The sequence below is a fragment of the Diadema antillarum genome, unplaced genomic scaffold (assembly GCF_040938485.1).
Source record: "Diadema antillarum isolate AM-2024a unplaced genomic scaffold, OU_Dant_1.0 scf00000134, whole genome shotgun sequence".
Lineage (NCBI taxonomy): Eukaryota > Metazoa > Echinodermata > Echinoidea > Diadematoida > Diadematidae > Diadema > Diadema antillarum.
Genome location: NW_027271023.1, coordinates 866,121 through 885,428, shown reverse-complemented (window position 1 = coordinate 885,428; position 19,308 = coordinate 866,121). Strand labels below are relative to the sequence as shown.

The 19,308-nt window shown below is 40.4% G+C and overlaps 1 protein-coding gene across 1 annotated transcript; it reads left to right on the top strand.

The window, feature by feature from the left end:
• The first annotated feature begins 1,411 nt into the window (after positions 1 to 1,411).
• Positions 1,412 to 19,048, top strand: LOC139720874 (probable ATP-dependent RNA helicase DDX23). The gene is made up of 14 exons (XM_071632207.1): positions 1,412 to 1,514; positions 3,427 to 3,701; positions 4,730 to 4,847; positions 7,152 to 7,290; positions 8,673 to 8,785; positions 10,825 to 10,937; positions 11,826 to 11,966; positions 12,721 to 12,946; positions 13,497 to 13,642; positions 14,949 to 15,216; positions 15,587 to 15,736; positions 16,463 to 16,723; positions 17,463 to 17,637; positions 18,152 to 19,048. The coding sequence occupies exons 2-14, from the start codon at positions 3,445 to 3,447 to the stop codon at positions 18,376 to 18,378; spliced, it is 2,334 nt and encodes a 777-aa protein (XP_071488308.1). The 5' UTR covers positions 1,412 to 1,514; positions 3,427 to 3,444; the 3' UTR covers positions 18,379 to 19,048.
• The last annotated feature ends 260 nt before the right edge of the window (positions 19,049 to 19,308 follow it).

Here is a 19,308-nt window from a genome sequence, read left to right as displayed (position 1 = left end):
GTTTATTTCTTGATTCTTCGTAATATTGGAGCCAATGCGTGAATTCTCAACATCTGTATGTATAATATGTATATATACATATATCTTTTGTACTATGATAGGCCTACTGCATAAATGTCATACTCATTTATGTTAAGGGCACACTCGTCACAAGTTTTTGTACTTCTAGAGATGTGTCTGCAGCATTTTGAAATTGATTGCTTGTTACTTCACATATTTGCTGGAAATGAAATATTACATTGAAACTGAATCTCACTGTTCATTATGCCGGTAGGAACGTATAGGCAGCAACTGCAAAACTTCCTCCATTCGTGGCTCTGTTCATGGCCGGGGCTGGCGCTGTAGTGTCCCCAACTAGGGCTGGCATGGTTTTGGTCCCTCGCTATAACTCTCTCTCCGTGATGGTCCTTGAGGTGCTCAAGATGGGTCTCTTCCTCTTCCTCCTCCCTTCTGGAGTCCAGTACAAGTGCTATTTCGATAATGCTGTCTTGTTCTTTCCAGACCGATCCTCAGTCTCCAGCGCCTTCTTTCGATGACTGGGTCCATGCATTAAAGCTGGCATCTGTCTTACGATTCTTCGTTTGACTGTATTTGACCAACTTGCTTTGCTCGTTTGAGGTGTCTTCAAAATACAAGCTCTGCTTTTCTCCATTTCCGGCAATTTTGATTTGTATTTTCATCGATCGAAGTTACATTTATTGTACTTCAGTTGGTTCGAGTTTCGTTTATTACGGTGTTGTATTGATTTTGTGTAATTACGCAAAATATTGTACTGTAATTATATCTTTGTCCGAAATAAAATAAATGAAATGAAAATGAAAAATATGATTTTGTGAATGGTCCTCCTTTTTCAAACTATGTTTTCCTATACAGTGATTAAAAAAATCAGGAAATTCTGTTGTTTTCATAGCTGTTCACACTTCCACACATTTGTGTGTGTGTGTGTGTGTTTGTGTTAATTGTGCTCAGTTGCATTGCATAGATTTTGCTTGTTTTATGACGATGCCTAATTTTCGAGTCTTGTGAGCGACAACGCGCGTGCTTTGGCAGCAGTGTACTATTTTAAATCAAAGAGTTTCTGAACACATCATACTGGCGCTACTTTTTCAACTCAGGGGACATCTCATCAAGTATTTTGTCCGATATTTGCTCGTAGCTAATCAGATGCAAGGGTTTCAGTAACTTTAAACAGTTTGTTAGGAAAAAAAAAATCTCCCCCCCCCCCCCTTGCCCCTCTTCTCATTGATTTTTTTTTTTCTCGTTTTTTTTTTCTTCTATTTATTGCGCTGAGCGCCCTCTGTAGCTACGTTTAGGAATCGTCGTGTTAACCCTAACCCCGTCGCGGGGCGCTGTACCTTTACGGTACGTATTTGTCCGTATGGGGTCGCTGCTGCGGTTATGTTAACCCCAACAAGTGTTGTTGTCCTCTCGTTGAACGTGAAATTCCGCGAATCGAAAGGGTTTACTGCTCGACTTTTGAACAAAACTTACTGCAGCAAGAACTTCATAGTTGTGTAAGTGTGTAACAGATATTTCAAGTCGCAAGTTCCTCAGCTTTTGGTTCGAAATCAATGTTAAAAGTCTAAACTCGGTGCAATGTAAATTTTACAGTCCCATCTATTGCTATTCCAGCTGGGTCTTTTGGTCTTGTGTGCACTGACAATCAGCGACAGTGACATAATCTCTAACGTTAAATGTCTGAGTCTGACTCTGACTGACTGAGCTGAGCTGCTGGCTCCGGCTGTGCGGAGGCCTGCACTGTAAACAATGGTATAAACAAGCTAGGCCAGACTAGTCTACAGTGTAGAGCTTCCATGGCATTGCATTGGTTTTACTTTCGGGATCGGAGCGGAGTCTCGTGTTCGTAATCGTAGACGTAGGTATCGACAATCGTGTGAATTAATATGAGTGCAGCCTGAGGTACTCCACCCCATCTATTTATGCCTGAAAATGTAATTTAGTCTACAAACTGGATTCTATTTCTATCTAGCCTTTTCCGAGGCAATGTAAAGTTTACAAATAGGTCGAGGCCTTGACAATCAATGACAATGGTCTGCACTCTGTCTAGAATAGAGACATTTAAATTAACGATTAACAAGTTTAATAGCAAAATTTAATTTAAAAAAAAATGTATTGTAGATATAAATCTGCTATTATTCAGATTATTTCTGCGAAATACAGCATTAAAGACCCCCTGATTTTCTCCATTTGCAGAGCTACATGAGTACAGAGTGGCATCATTTGGCATGCTACTGTGCTTGCAGTAGGCATGAGCATTTGCTCTTCTGACCTGGTTTAGGCTATCTGTAGGTAGCGTAGATTGGTTACTGCAGCTCAGAGTCAGAGAAGTGCTGTGGGGAAATTCGAGATACGATTACGAGATACAATGTACATTGTAAACATGTAATTTCACAAAATTGATGGGAAAAAAGTGGCACAAATTAACTTTGCAACGATGAAAACAGATCAAATTTTACGACTATCGTGTGCTTTAAGCACACGGTAGTCGTAAAATTATATACCCTTGTTATTGCTTGTGGTGTAACACCTGAGCCGATTTTCTGGCAAGCTGTGCATGAAAAATAATGGACGTGCTTGCAAGGGTTAGATAGCTCCTGGTGGCATTCACGACATCTATGTACGCTAAAACAATTCAGTCGTGCAAAAGTACTAATCTTTCTTGTTTCCCCATTTCTATTAATACATTGTACTTCGTCCTATTTCTGTCATTTTTACAGTTAGACAGCTTTAGTCGTGGTATTAAATGTTGTCATGATTTCATGTCTCTTCTTTTTGTAGATTTGAATTGAACAGTGGCAAGTCATTCTTAATGCTGGAAAACTGTTCAGAATGGGATATGATAGAGATCTAGAAAATATATGTCACAATATTATGCCTTTTATTTTTCACATTTTCATTGCTTTTGTATCAACTACTACTGATAGTGTTCAAGACTACTACATGTGCAGACTGATACAGTGGACTCCTGTTGTAACAAAGTCCCCGGGACTGGCAGTTTTCTTTCATTATATCAAAATTTCGTTATAACCGAACAACTAAACAATAAGAATACATAGAGTGGATAATGTTGCGGCCTGAATTTTTACTTCAAACAGTAACCGGAATTTCGTTATAACTGTGTTCGTTAAATTGGGGGTGCACTGTACCGTAAAAGGAAGAACTAAATTAATAGGAGGAAACTTGCAGTCCCACCATTTCCTATAAAATTGATTGAAAGTCAGATGAGGTAGTGATGCAGTCGTGCCATTCTAAATCCCCAGAAACTGAAATACGCTGTCTTTGTACTTTAAAGTATCCATATTTGAAAAAAAAAAGTGTCTACTGTTCATTCATACAGTTTGTAGGTTCCAATCACATCATCATAATGTTTTACTCTCACACCTTGTTGGGGTATACAATTTGTAGGCATATTCTGCGATTAAGATGTCATCGAGGGATCGAGATCGTGAGAGACACGTCGATCACAGCCGTGACCGAGACAGAGATCGAGACCGCGACCGCGAAGTAGACCGTGACCGCCACAGGGACCGCAAGGACCGGCATGACCGCGATCGCGACCGTGACCGGGGGCGGTCAGAGAAAGATCGTGACCGACATCGGGATCGGGACAGGGACAAGGATCGGGACAGGAAGAGAGACAGATCAAGGCGCTCAAAGTCACCAAGTCACAAGTCAAAAAGGTAATTCATTTTATTGGCTAAAAAATGCATCTTTTTTTTCTTTTTTCCAAATTCTCCTACCTTCCTGTATCCAAATAATCCAACAAGATACATTTGTCATGTGTAAAATAAGTTTAGTAGCACATTTTAAAGTATGCAATAGCTCAGTTCTTAATTACACCAAAATTACATTTTTGTGAATATATTCCAGTAAATTCACTCCTGTTCGTATGTTACTGTTAATTTATTAGAATCATAGCAATTACACTATTTTGATTAAAATTTAAAAGTATAAGTTGTTGTACAGTGAGTTGCAACTCTAAGAGTATTTTAATCTTCATGTGCATAGTTAAAAAACAATTAATTGTATGTAGGCCTACTGAGCATGGAAGCTGTATGATATTCCACCAGAGAATCACAGAAGAGGGCGAAATTAGTTGAGACTACAGTATTTACAGAGTAGCCCAGGTTAGATATGCACTGCATGAATGAAAAAAAAAAAATTATTGCAAATTACTTAAAAATGTTTGCCAATCTGTGAAACAAATCAGAGTTTGAAGTCTATTTGTAGTATTGCTGACTAATAGTTTCACTATTGTTCCATGTGGGCATTTTTCTCTTTCTCCCAGCATCAATGTTCTATGTGCTCATTCTCTAGAATATGTTGTTTGATTGGTGGCAGTACCACACAGTTTTATTGAAATATGTTGATATGTTCAGTGTATCATCGATTTTTATTGCGGTACTGTCAGACTGCTTCCGTTATCAGATTATATGATATGGGCATGCTGCTGTTATGTTGAATGTTCCTCAATTTTCATTGGTAGCTTGGGATCTCTCTATGGTAGAGATGCAATAATGGGGGCAGTAGAGTGGCTGTCAAGAAACTGAAGCCCAAAATTGATTCAAGAAGCGTAACTTATGATTAAGGAACGGCTCTGTGCAGAATTGGCGAAGAAGCAAAAAGAAATGGTGTATTTCCTTTTTTGCGAACAGATATATGGTACGTGGATTGATACTAATGGTATTGTTTAAAAACTCCCTTACAGTGTGAAGAAGGAAGAAGATGAGGAGGAGGAGGAGGGCGAGAAGTCCAACAAGAAACAGCCCTTGTCTCTGGAGGAGATGATTGCTCGGAAGAACGCTGAGCAGGAAGCCCTGTCTAAGGTATTTCCAGCTAGAGCAGGCCCTTTTTAGCTCCTTAACTCTTTATCTGGCATGGTGTAAACCCCCTGTGTGCCACATTGTTAAAAGAGAGCAATGTTGTCATGCTTAAAAAACATTGTTTTTAAAATCTATGTAACTTTTATAGATTTCTGTTACCCTGGACATATAATGAGCAAAGTTGTAGAGAAAATGCCAAGTTTTGCTTTAATGTAAATGGTACGACAAATCTATTATTGTTCTCCTTTCAAATTACCAGTGAGCTAAATTATTGTGTAAGAGGCATGACTTTTGCATACAAACCATGACAGAAAAATTAGATTGTACTGCCAATTCCAGTGAGGAACACCCCTTGATAGTCAATCACCATATAAAATGTAAGCTACACGTGACAGGAATGGAATTGTGAGTAAAGCTTTCATTGTACTGCGGCATTTGGTGATTTATCGATTGTTTTGGGCGGGCTTGTGCATGTGAGTGGAATATGCAACGTTGACATGCCGTCGACTGAGTTGGGCGTGCGAACATGGCTCGTAAACTAAAGAGTTGAAGGACAGGTTCACCCAAATAAATGTGTGGATTTAGTGAATACAGCGATATTAGTAGAGCACATCAGTGAAAGTTTGAGGAAAATCGGACAATCTGTTCAAAAGTTATGAATTGTTAAAGTTTCAGTGCTGCCATCACTGGATGAGAAGACTGCAACAGTTTGTGACCTTATTACAGGATGATGATGATGATATTAAGAAAATGTAAACAGAATTCACCATATTTCTATATTTCTGGAAAGAGTCATTGTGGAATTCTCTGTATGTTTTCTTTATATCACTCTACATATGTGACATCACAACTGGAGTAATCTTCATGAATTCATAACTTTTTAAATATTCATAAAAATTACTTGCCCAAAAATTCCCTCTTTTACAGTATTTGTGGGTGTGTGTGTAGGGGGGGGGGGGGAGAGTTTGTATGAGAATAAATGTGTGTCTCAACTTTGTTCATACCATCCCAGTAATTCACTTTCCTATGAGAGTGTGAAAATCCATCTTCTGTCAGTTTAAGAGTAAGTCCTTGAACTTCCTTATATGTGCTGGAATGATAGGTTTTGTTTCAGTACTGTTAGGATGAGCAGTTAATATTTTTTCCAAGAGGGTAACCTTTGAATGTGGCCATGAAATGAATGTTGCTGATCGAAGTGTGGTGTGCAACTCGTGCCAGTGATGTAAGCAACAATTTGCCCAATCTGTGAAGGACCCACAGCGAAACCCAACCTCACTCCTACATGTATGTTTATTTTGTAGAGAAATGATACCATAAAAGCAGATCTGGGAAATTGAGGCAAAGTTCTGTGTACGCAATATATTTCGTGAGGTTTTTTTCTACATGAATTTTACATGTTGGGTGCTTTTCACAAATTTAAAAACATATGAAAATAATAACTGTGTGAATGTCTGAATGTGGTTTGCATGCATACATTTCTCTGTTCAGTACTGTACTCCACAATTGTGAATTTTACCACTTGCGAAATTGTAGGGAAGTCTCAATGAGTGAAAAATTAGACTCACCACATATATGGCATATTCAGTAAATGTGATTTCAGACATTTCAAGAAAAGTTTAGAGTGCCAGGTACTTCTGTGTTATTGAACATGCAAGTCATCATGTCTTGTAAGACTACATGTACATGCATTGTAGCCAGTGCAGGAGTAGAGAAAAGCTGCTAAGGTAAAATAAACAGCATATTCAGAAGACTGAGCATGTGTTATACCAGCATGACCCTATGCATGTCTTTGGTTGGAGAATGACAATGGATTCATTAAAACAATTTGGCATTCTTAAAGCCATACGCATGAACTTGATCAACATGTGCCACACTGCAAACATACTGACTGACTTGAAGTACAGGCAAACCTTTGTGATGATGTTTGTAGATACCAAATGAAAGCTTGATGGATCTACACCAGCTTTTAAATGTGTCTTCCCACGGCCTCAATGCTATAGACTAACGATCATGGTGAGCAGCTATGACTGTTCCTGATGTACGCAATAAAAGTACCAGTATTGTATATTTAGAAACCAACTGGTATGTTTGTCACACAGGATAAATAGTAGGGTAAATCAGGCACGTGTAAACAATCTACAATCTAGGGTTGTTGCTGGTGACTAGAGTCAAGAATGAACCCCCCCCCCCCCACAAAAAAAAAGAAAAAAAGATTGCAGCATGTTACAACCATGATCCCTTGATCTCCAACCATTTGTGTGAGTTGTCCTTCATCTGCTCCTCTTCTTGTTTTTTACCCGATCTCAGCCCAAGTTTCTCAGCAAGGAGGAGCGAGCCAAGCTTGCCCTGCAGCGGAGACAGGAGGCAGTGGATGCCCAGAGGGCAGCGACGGAGGAGGCCAGGAAGAAGCAGAACGACTTTGAGAAGATCGCTCAGCAGTCAATGGGTGAGAGGAGTATCCTGAGTATCACCCAAACCCAAAGAGTGTTGAATTAGGATTTAATTGCTTCTTATTAGAGGCTTTAAGAAAATGCAGATCAATTTTGGAAAAAAAAATGCTCAACAGTCAATTTGTTTAAAGAGAAATATATGAAGTATCAGCCTAGCCCCTAGAGTGTTGAATACGGTTTGAATCGTTTCTTCTTTGAGGCTATTAAGAATACAACAACTGTACAATGACTGACAAGATTGCTCAATAGTCAACATGTAGGAGAAGTAACAGAAGCATGACTGTAATCCATGTTTTGAATTAAGTTTCAATTGCTTGTATAGTTTTTAAAAGATTGCTTAACAGTCAAGAGGTAAGAGCAGTATTTAAAGTATCACCGTAGCCCATAGAGTGTTGAAAAAAGTTTCAATTGCTTCTTCCTAAAGGCTGATTTAAAGAAGCAGAATGTCTTTGTTAAGATGGTTCAACAGTCAAGAGGTAAGAAAAGAGAGAGAAAAAAAAACACCACACGCAAAACAAACAACAGCATCACCCTATTCCATACATGTAGGGTTGAAGTCAGTTTGTAACCCCCTATTGACCATCGACCTATGCCCACAATGTGGGCCAGTGTGTTCATGTTTGCCATCCGTGTAGTTTCTGTGCAGATTTATTCGTTTAAGAAGCACTTTCAGGCAATTAGATATCTGTATGTGCGGTTGTGAGATGGTTTGGATATTTGTATTAAAAAAAAAAGAGTAAAATGTATTGCTTTCATTAACACTGTCAATGCATGTATGCGTACTGATGACTCAGATATTAAAAAAGTTTAAAGATTTTGTTTCCTTCATTCCATCCTCTTCATAAGAAGACAAGAGCTGGATGGGCGTTGTGGCGTGCGCCTGTAATCCAGCTACTTTGGAGGCAAGGGCAGGGATATGGCTTAGTCGGTAGCGCATCTACCTTCACATCCAAGAGTACCGGGTTCAATTCCGGAGTCTCACTGAGCAATGTTGTGTGTAGACATTCCATCCCCTCTAGTAAGAGGCATAACACTCTGTCCCTCAGATTGGACATTAAATGGAGGTCCCATGTGTGTGTTCACCATGACACACGCATATAAAAGATCCCACTTCATTCATTCATCTCAAAGAGCAATGTGCCAACCTGGTGAAGTGGTCCCCCTACCCACCCATACAAAAAAAAAAACAGGTAAATGATGCTGACCCCTCATGGTTCGTCCCAGGTGACTAGCATTAATCGGCAAATGGTATTGACCAGGCACACTGTGCCATACGCTTGAATGAATGAATGAATGAATGAAAGACAAGAGCTCGGTAATGTTATGATCATTTGCACAGTCTCACTCAGCCTTCAATCTGTAAATTTGTCTGTAACAGAGGATCCACGAGAGAAGGAACGAAGAGAGCGGAGAGAGAGAAGGATGAGGGATGACAACATGGAGGAGGAGAAGCTGTCTAGGGATGAAGTGAAGGAAAAACAGGCCATCAAGGTAGGAATAAATCCGCCATCACATCTAATCAAGTCTGATCAAATCGTCTGTTCCAAAAATGTAGCAAGGCCCCTGATTATGATACAGAGCGCGATGGGAAATTGCGTCAGTGAATGAGGAAAAACAAATTTCCCTTGGGAATTTCCTTCTCCATATTTCAGATATTAGTGAGCGACAGTGAGTGAAGTCAAAAGGTCCTTGAGGAGAAATTACCCTACCTTAAGGGCTTTGACATAAAGTGGGTGGAGCAGGATCTTCCACATTATTTTCTATTATTTGTGTACAAATTCACTTTGATTTTATCTAGAGAGAGGTACTTACCAGGGCTGTGCAGCAATCTCATGGTAAACCCTCATGTTGTGCAGATGGGTGAATAGACGATATATTCTTTCAAATCCATATTCGTGGGTTCTTGAATTTGCACTGCACAATTTTCAACTCATTCAAAATGTGCAGAGAAAATTGTACAGATATTTTTGCAGGTTTTAAGATTCAAACTAGCCAAAAGTAGTGCGAAATACATGAAAATTGATGTACTGCTCAAATTTCTGCATTAACAGTATTTCATTGTTCTGAAGGATGCATACATTGTAGAGCTCAGTTGATTTGAGCTGATATTGGGTGCGTTTTCTCGGCAGAAACAGATTTTCCAAACAGCTTTCAAGGAATTTTTACGAGTTGATAAACGCAAAGCTGTTTTGAAAGCCCTTTTGGAAAGCCTTTTCGAAAGGGTGCTTTTATCAACTCTCCCTTTCTTGGCAGAAACAGGTTTTCCAAACAGCTTTCAAGGAATTTTTACGAGTTGATAAACGCAAAGCTGTTTTGAAAGCCCTTTCGGAAAGCCTTTTCAAAAGCCGCAAATTTGTGGCTTTCCAAACAGGCTTCCTAGACAGGTTTTCAGAAACCTGTTTGTAAAAGCCTTTTGAAGTTGATAAATGCAAAGCTGTTTTGAAACGGCTTTGTAGTATTGTACTGCAGTTACAAACAATGCACGCCTTATATGACCTCTTCTCCTCGGGTCGAATTGCGCAATGCAGCTGCTGTGCAGTGACAGGCCGGTTATCGTGTTCGCGAAGAGAGTTGATAAACGCAACTATTTTGGAATCCGTTCTAAAGGGCTTTGGAAAAGGCTTTGGAAAGGGCTTTGGAAACGACTTTTGAAAGCCGTTTAAACAGGGGAAAGTTGATAAACGCAGCCAAAGTCTCATGCCGCCACTAAGAAATGTTTGAATTATGTGCTAAACTGGAGCTGCCTCACAGATAGGAAGACAATTGATTCATGTGGCATTGCATCATGACTCATTACTCTCAAAGGAAGATAAGTCTTTATGATGGTAATTGCTTTTCGGCGTCCCTTCTTAGAAAACAAGCGGCACATTAATAGTACAGGGCTTTGGAAAGGGCTTTGGAAAGCCGTTTAAACAGGGGAAAGTTGATAAACGCAGCCTAAGATAGCCACATTTTCATGTAATCTGTTACTGTAGATGAGGGAGATGGAAAAAGTGGCCATTTTTAACAAGTGGCTGCTGTAGACATGTTCTGTAACATGCCTTCTCTCTCAAAGGGAACTGTTTTTAGTGGTCGTATACAGGAGGTGGCTGCTATATACAGGTGGTCGCTATGATAGGTTTGACTATATATATATATATATATATATTCATATCAGATATATTCATAGGATATCTCTTTTCTGTGTGTGTGTTTTGATAAAGGTTAGCCAAACGAAAGGATACCAACCAACATTCTATACTGTTTTCTTACAAACTTCCTTGTACAGAAAACGCTATACGTATGTCATTTCTTCATTTGCACTACTGTGAAAGTGGATTTTTTTTTCGCGTGAGAATTTGTTTCGCTTTCTGCAGAGTAAGATAAATTTTGTGTGTTTTTTAATTTCCCAGTATCAAGACATTACATAGTGATACCTATGACAAGCAAAAATATTTGTGTGCTTTTATTTTCGCACCAGTTTCTGGTTACGTGAAATCTGCAAAAGTTTCCACTTTTATAATATTTTGTTCAATTTCAACTCCATGCAGGACCGCTATCTTGGTATCATTAAGAAGAAGCGGAGAGTACGTCGCCTGAACGACAGGAAATTTGTCTTTGACTGGGATCCAGGTGAAGACACGTCTGCTGACTACAACCCACTGTAAGACACCTCTGTCATTCTCTTACTCCTCTTAGGGCCTTATAACAGGGAACTTTGCTGGTTAAAACCCTATTGTTACATTGGCACCTCTGAATTTTGCTGTAAAGGAATTGTGTATCATGTATTAGAGAAAAATTGGATGGAATGGCTTTGGTTCATGAAGTTCGCACTCTGATCAGAAAGAAATTGACCAAAATTTGCCAGTTTGAGAGAGAAATAGTAGCACATTTTCCTAAATTCAGTATTTTTAAAATCTATCGTATGTGAAGAAAAAAGGCTCTGACACAAATGTCATGTTTTCTCACCAGATGAAGGCACTATCAATTTTTTTTCCCCTGTGGAATGAAACATGCACAATGAATAGTACAAATTATGATAGAAAGATGATACAGTAACTTCAAGAATGTTGTTTCTAGGAAATGATGGGTTCATAGTCCAGGCCTTTTGCTTGCAGAATGCTGGTAATATTTCCAACAACTAAAGGCTGAAAATGCTGCAGTTGCTTGGGTTGCCAGAGCCAAGCTATAGTGAGCATGTGGTACTTCAATCTTTACCATGATTGTCATCCAATGTTCTTGTTGCCTGATCAAGAAAGAAATGTGCAACTCGAGACGTGAATGAGAGAGATTATATAAAGCTGTTTGTTTACATATGCGTGATACAGTCGTGATTACCACACAAATGCATGAAAGGGGAATTGTTTTCTTCAGTCATATATTCCCAAATTAAGGATTAATTCAATGTTATGACTCTGAATCATGCTGAGTAAAGCCTTCGGGGAAAAAAAATGTGGTAGCAATTGTTTCATGTATCAAGCAAAGGTTGCCATTTCACTGGAATTCTATGATCAAGAAGCCCTTTCATTCAATTGTTATTTTGTTACCACAGCTACAAGGAGCATCACGAGATTCAGCTCTATGGGCGTGGCAGCATCGCCGGCATCGACATCAAGGCCCAGAAGAAGACCTCCAAGTTCTACCAGGACATCCTGGACCAGAGGCGGTCACAGCAGGAAAAGGAGCAAGAAAAGTAAGTGCTGACCCCAGCAGCAGACTTTTGTCAGCAACAGTGGTGATCTTCATGATGATGTTGGTGATAATACTGATTTTACTCCTACTTCAACTAGTACAGTTTTACTGCTGCTACTACTACTACTAATGCCACTAATGCCATCACTACTACCATTACTACTACTACTACTACTACTACTACTGCTACTACTACTACTACTACTACTGCTACTACTACTAGTACTACTACTGCTACTGCTACTAGTACTACTACTGCTACTACTACTAGTACTACTACTGCTACTACTACTACTACTACTACTACTTCTACTACTACTACTACTACTACTACTACTAACACCAACACTACCACTACTACTACTTTCATTACCACTGCTACTAGTACAAGTGACAATAATCACGGAGGTAATAGTAATGAAGACAATGATACAGTCATTATCGTTATCATCATTATTAGATTTCTGTTGTTATTTACAAAGTCGTTATCATTATTATTGCTTTCATAGGTAACAAAGAAGATGTGGATTAGCTCTTGTGTATTTCTAGATATGACTAGATGTGATTGATAGATAATGGTTCGGCTAAGGGTAGGGATTTAGCAGTATCAGTAGGTTAATGCCTGTTTCTTTCTTCCAGCATGTTTCTTTTTTTCATGGGTGACAAATATACCTCAGTAGCTCATCTACCAATCAATCTGTTTTCCTCACTCCTCGCTCCCCTGCCTTCTCCCCTTCCCCCCCCCCCCCCTGCAGGAATCGCTTGAAGAAGCAGAAAAAGAAGGAGGAGAAGCAGAAGTGGGATGAACGGCACTGGAAGCAGAAGAAGCTGGCGGAGATGATGGACCGCGACTGGCGCATCTTCCGCGAGGACTTCAACATCTCCACCAAAGGTGGCCACATCCCGCACCCCGTCCGCTTCTGGGACGAGGCCGGCCTGCCCCAGCACATTCAAGACATCATTAAGGAAGTTGGATACAAGGTGGGTACGATCTGTGGGGGGCTTACCGAGAGTGACTTTATTTGTGAGATCGATTACATTTAGCAGTTTACAATACATGCTCAGGAGGAAGCCTTGTAGACACATTTATGTAGCCCATCTAATTTGAAGGACTTTTCCTTAACACCAAAGTTTAAATCTGTCCTGGCAACATATTAATTCAAAAAGCATTTTGAATGTCTTATGTATATCTCTTATAGCAACTTTCTGTCCTATGTTTCCTCTTTTATGTGTGTAAAGATGCAATGACAGTCTTATGCACTTTAAAAGCATCATGTTGATGTAATTATGTATCTGTATTCATGTAAGTATATAGGTACAATTTATGTGGGCCTATGTGTCTCGATGTGAGACATTCATTCACAAGTGAGGTTGTACATGTGCCTTAGGCACACTTTTGTCAATAATGTCAGTATCAAACGTGTGCAATGCAATTAAAACTTGGGACTCCCAAATATGCCAACATTCTCTTTGATCTGTCCCCCTCCTCCCCCCTCCTCCCTCCTCCTCTGACCCCTCCCCCCCTCCACAGGATCCAACACCAATCCAGCGGCAGGCAATCCCCATTGGTCTGCAGAACCGTGATGTCATCGGTGTGGCCGAGACGGGGTCTGGTAAAACGGCTGCTTTCCTCATTCCTCTGCTGGTCTGGATCACCACTCTTCCAAAAATAGAAAGGTATGCTGGTGAGCTCTTCAGACAGCCAGGTGTTTCACCTGGATTTGACCCCCAGGGAGCTTTATCTCTCAGCCTTTATGTGCATCCTTACATTCCAGTACTCCATGTGATAGTTTAAACTGTGGATGTCTGTGCAGCCTGAGAATATTCCCTACCCTGCCGTAAAAAAAAAACACTTTGCAGAGATGGAAGCGCATGCTATGCCTCAGGTCTGTAGATCAAAAGGTATGAATAATCAAGATAAAGATAGTGCCATGATGTCTTATTCCAATTCTCAAACAATATCATGTCACCGGTGATTGCAAATAGGCAGAAAGAGCAAGCACAAATCGAGTCAGCTGGAATGTGTAGCCGTGTTACTCACTCGCATATGCAGATTCTTTTGTGAGATGTACATTTTTATGCAGACATTGCCACAATTACATGACTTGGAGGATATAGGCGCACGCCAAACATGTCTTTGGAACCAGAACAGTAATGTGCTAGCTGTTTTGAGATAGATCTTTAAATCTTTGAATAAATCTTGTAGAAAGTATGTAAGCTTATTTTCATGTATTCTCTTCAATTTCATATTGTCAAAGTTGACATTTTCGCAGTGTGGAAATTTTCATGCATTTCACAAGACATGAAACTCGTTCAAAAGTAAAAGTGAGCGTATCCCAAAATTCAGTGTATTTTTCTGCTTTGCAGCCATGCCAATCATGCATAGCAAATACTGTATACACAACATATTCATCGAGTCTAGTATTTCGCAAATTGGGACTTCCCGACGATTTCGCAAGTGGTCGAATTCGCGATCATGGAGTGCAGTACTAAATGGAGAAAGTGTATGCTTGTGTATGACATTCATGGTCGAGATCAGAGTCAGTATTTTTGTGTGTCTTTAAATTTGCGTATAGCACTTGATTAGCGAAATTTGCAAAAATAAAAATCTCGCGAAATATTTGGCGTATGACAGTAGTTCAGTGATTGCCACCACTGCATTCACCTGCCATGCAAATGGGATTAATAATGCCATCTTTCAACGCATAAAACACGTACATACACTATACATGTTTATGCAATGCGCTCCAAATGTTTGATAACCTGTCTATAGTGGTCACCTGTTTATGATGGCCACTCTTTTCTGTATTTATAGGCCACTGTAAACAGGTTTGACTGTATTTATAGAGTTGTAGCTGTTAACCTGTTGTGGATGAGCTGATTTTGCTACAACACGCACTTCCCATAGGCACCTGCCCAAGTATACTCAGGACTAGTCCTCAATGGGTTAATATGTTCTTCAATTCTTTCCCCCGGCCCACAGAGAGGAGGATGCAGACCAGGGCCCTTATGCTATCATCCTGGCCCCGACCCGTGAGCTGGCCCAGCAGATTGAGGAGGAGACCATCAAGTTTGGCAAGCCCCTGGGCATCAGGACCGTCTCCATCATCGGAGGTATCTCCCGCGAGGACCAGGGCTTCAAGCTCCGCCTGGGGTGCGAGATCGTCATCGCCACGCCCGGTCGTCTCATCGACGTGCTGGAGAACAGGTACCTGGTACTCAGCCAGTGCACCTACGTCGTTTTGGATGAGGTGAGATTCTGTTTTATACAGATATGATAAGGTACATCAATGGGAAGGGACCAAACTTAAAGAAGAAATGATCCAAGGTTGTTCTTTTTTTATCAAATGCCTGTCTATTAAAAGCCATTATACATTGTAAGTGTTGTTTAAACTTGTAGGTAGACATTTACTTTATACTATAGGACTGTCAACTTCGATAATCTGTTGTCATGATTTGTAACTTTTATTCATTAAGATCAGAGAAATTTTTCTAAATGCCCAGAATTGAGACTGTGAAAAAAAGCTATGTAGTTGCTATGTGCAGAGCTGGAATAATCAGCTGCCACCGTGATGTAATATCAGTCTTTATGTTGTTGTTGTTGTGTTCTGTCCCTGTCAGGCTGACAAAATGATTGACATGGGCTTTGAGCCGGACGTCCAGAAGATTCTGGACTACCTTCCAGTCAACAACCAGAAGCCAGACACTGAGGAGGCAGAAGACACGTCCAAACTGCTGGCAAACTTTGCCTCCAAGAAGAAATACAGACAAGTAAGGATGCACCTTGTCAAGCTGATTGTTTAGTTTGGTGAATGAGATTCTATTGCAACAGAAACAAACTTGATTTTATTTAAAATATTTTCTTCAGTCAAACACAATCAAAAGTCATGGACCAGTATAATTGTGAGGTATGTGAAAAAAGATTACAAGTACAATGTAAGCTTTACCCCTTTGAGGACGAGCTGATTTGCTGTATCAGGCATTTCCCACAGACACCTGCCCAAGTATACCTGGGACTAGTCTTCAACTTGTAAGCTTGCAGTATAAATATCATATTTGGAACCAGTGACTGTTTCCTAATAGTTGATTGGAAGAATTTCTCCCAGTTATTGCGTGTAAACCTTTTTGAATGCAGTAAAGAGTTCCTGTAACAACCAGAACAACACCAGAATCTGTCCAAGTGATCTTATTATAACAAAGTCTGATGCAAAAAATTAATGAGTCGATGTCCAGAGGGATAATTGATCAGTAAGAGCGTGGTATTAAATGAAATTGTCTTGCATGTTTTGGGCATTAATAGTAAGCCGAAGAGAACTGCATTTAAACCGTTCCTTGTTGATGCACACCCTTTGATGACGATCACATGACATATTTACTGACACTTTTTAACTCTGGATAGCTCATGTGGCAAATCGACTGCTAAGAATGATATTTGCAACACATGGTCTTGTTATTCTCCCCTCCCCCCCCCCCCCCCCCAACCACCCGTCCATTCAGACTGTCATGTTCACGGCCACTATGCCTCCGGCTGTGGAGCGCATCGCTCGCAACTACCTGCGACGGCCCGCGGTCGTCTACATCGGCTCCGTGGGCAAGCCGACGGAGCGTGTGCAGCAGATCGTCTACATGACGTCCAACCAGGAGAAGCGGCACAAGCTGATCGGCCTCTTGGAGAAGGGCATTGACCCGCCCATCATCATCTTCGTCAACCAGAAGAAGGGTGTGGATGTCCTGGCCAAGTCCCTGGAGAAAATGGGGGTAAGTTATGATTAGAAACCTTTTTCCTCTCTTGTCTTGTATATTTCCGGAGAAGGTGGATGTATAAGTTTTAGGGACTTGTGTCCTTGCCTGTACTGTATGTTTTTGTTGTTTAGTTTTCTGTTGTTTATGTAATGGGTCACTGTGATGTGTGTTGACTTTTAGTCAAACCGTCCTGGAGTACCAACAAGAATATCTAAAGGATTATTGTCTCATGCTTCTATGCAACCCTGTCTTAGTTGCTCGACATCAAGAGCAATTTAATTAAAACTGTTGTTCTTGTTGATATTGCGATTGCGTGGTACAGTATGTAGGTTATGACTTTACGTGAAACTGTCATTGACGACTGCAGGTCAAGAGGTCAAGATGTTTTTTTTTTTTCTGCAATAGAATTATCAAAGATATTCATTAACGACTAATACTTGGGCATTTGCAAACGTACATTTGAGAGTCTCACAGCAGAAAAATATGGTTTTGGTCAATATTATTCTGTTTGCTATCATGTTATATCAACCTGCTGGACGAGCTGATTTTGCTGTAACACATATTTCCCCATAGACACCTGCGAGTCTTCAATGGGTTAACCCGTTGAGGACGAGTCCCGTATATACTTGGGCAAGTGTCTATGGGAAATGCATGTTGTAGCAAAATCAGTCCATCCTGAATGGTTTAATATGAGTTGCTTTGCGGAGAATTACATTCTCTTGGAATCATTATCAATTGATTTGATCTCCCACAGTTCAATGCCACAACACTTCACGGAGGGAAGGGCCAAGAGCAGCGTGAGTACGCTCTTGCTAGTCTCAAAGCGGGACTGAAGGACATCCTGGTTGCGACGGACGTTGCAGGCCGTGGTATCGACATCAGAAATGTGTCGCTGGTCATCAACTTCGACATGGCCAAGAATATAGAAGGTAAAGAAGACGGAATAGTCTGCATGTGGTCAAAGTTTATTCTTGATGCAGTTGTTCGTCCGTTTTGGGCCGAGAAAAAGAATTATGTATCACCAGATATTATTCTCTGTGCTTGCAGGAAGACTATAGGAAACTCAAGTCTCTGGTAGATTTGTGCACATTTTTGTGTTGCAAAATGTTGTTAGTGAGACAAGAAGCCCCAAACCTTCAAGGTTTTGTGCCTGTCAGTGAAATAAGGAATTATAATGAGAAACAGATAAATGAGTGGTGGAAATATCTTAGAAGAATGGACAATGATTTAGATACTAGAACAAATAGTGTTGGTATGTCAAATACCACATGTCTACCCCCTATATACTTATGTATAAACGTATGACTCTGATCTTGAACTATTCCTTAACAATAACAACAACAAATGTATGTCAAAGGGCAAAATACTGATGAGAAATTGTGTATAAAATAATTTTCACTCTCCTCCTGACTCCGTTTTACTCCTCTCAACGTCCGTCCCCAGACTACACCCACCGCATCGGTCGTACGGGTCGTGCCGGCAAGACGGGGACGGCCATCACGTTCCTGACGCAGGACGACAGCAACGTCTTCTACGACCTGAAGCAGGTCCTTGTCTCCAGCCCCGTCTCCTCCTGTCCGCCGGAGCTCTCCAGCCACCCCGACGCCCAGAACAAGCCCGGCACCATCATGCAGAGGAAGCGCAAGGACGAGACCATTTTCATCTCGTAGCATCTCTCGAGAGAGGAAGTGAAATAGACGAGACATTGTTTGTGTTTGCAACATCATCATCATCATGATGCGGGAAAAACAGGAAGATGGAATTCCGACAGCATCCAACCCAACTTCAGCCATGTCACTCTTGAACGATGCTACTGCTGCAAGGCAAAAACTGCCAGAGAGAATATTTTGCAAATTTTCACCCGGCATCTGTCTACAAGTTTGGATTCATCACAAATTCGATGCTCTGCTTGTAGGGTCTGATTGCATCGGAGAACAGCAAGATAGTCTTTGAGTCTTATCCGATTTGTGTCATGTTTCCATGGTGATTTGATGAATCTGCATGAAAAAGAAAGTGGGAGGAGTGGCTTAGTATATCATGTCTCTTATCATGTGTGTAAAAATTAGGATGCATGTGAACCACCTCATACAACTGTCTCTTGCCGTGAGGGAGTACTTTTATGATTTTATCTTTTCTGTACCTTCTCTTTTACCCCAAGCATCGCTGTCAGTTTTGTTATTTCCAATAAAGACGGAGTGGTGTATGTGTACTAAGATTTGATTAGCTTCCTTTACCCATGGGAATCATCAAGAAATAGTGACTTTTTATCGACATCAGACACAGAATAGGATGGCTCAAAATGTTGTTTTGTGTTGTTTGCTTTACCTTTCTCCCTTTCGATGATTTTGTTTTTTATTTCTTAGCTACCATTTATTTGTGTGCATTCACAGCTTTCTCCACATCCTGAGTAATGTATTCATTGGCTCAACCACTCTTTACAGCATTCTTTGTCCACAAGAGCCATACTGATGGAAAACAAATGTTATGACCAAAATCTTATAAGAAAAGAATAAGGAGAAGGCATTCCAAAACAAAGACATGATATGTGTTGGGTTCCACGTGAGGCAAGACAAAGAATTTCATGCAGTGGTGATTTTTAG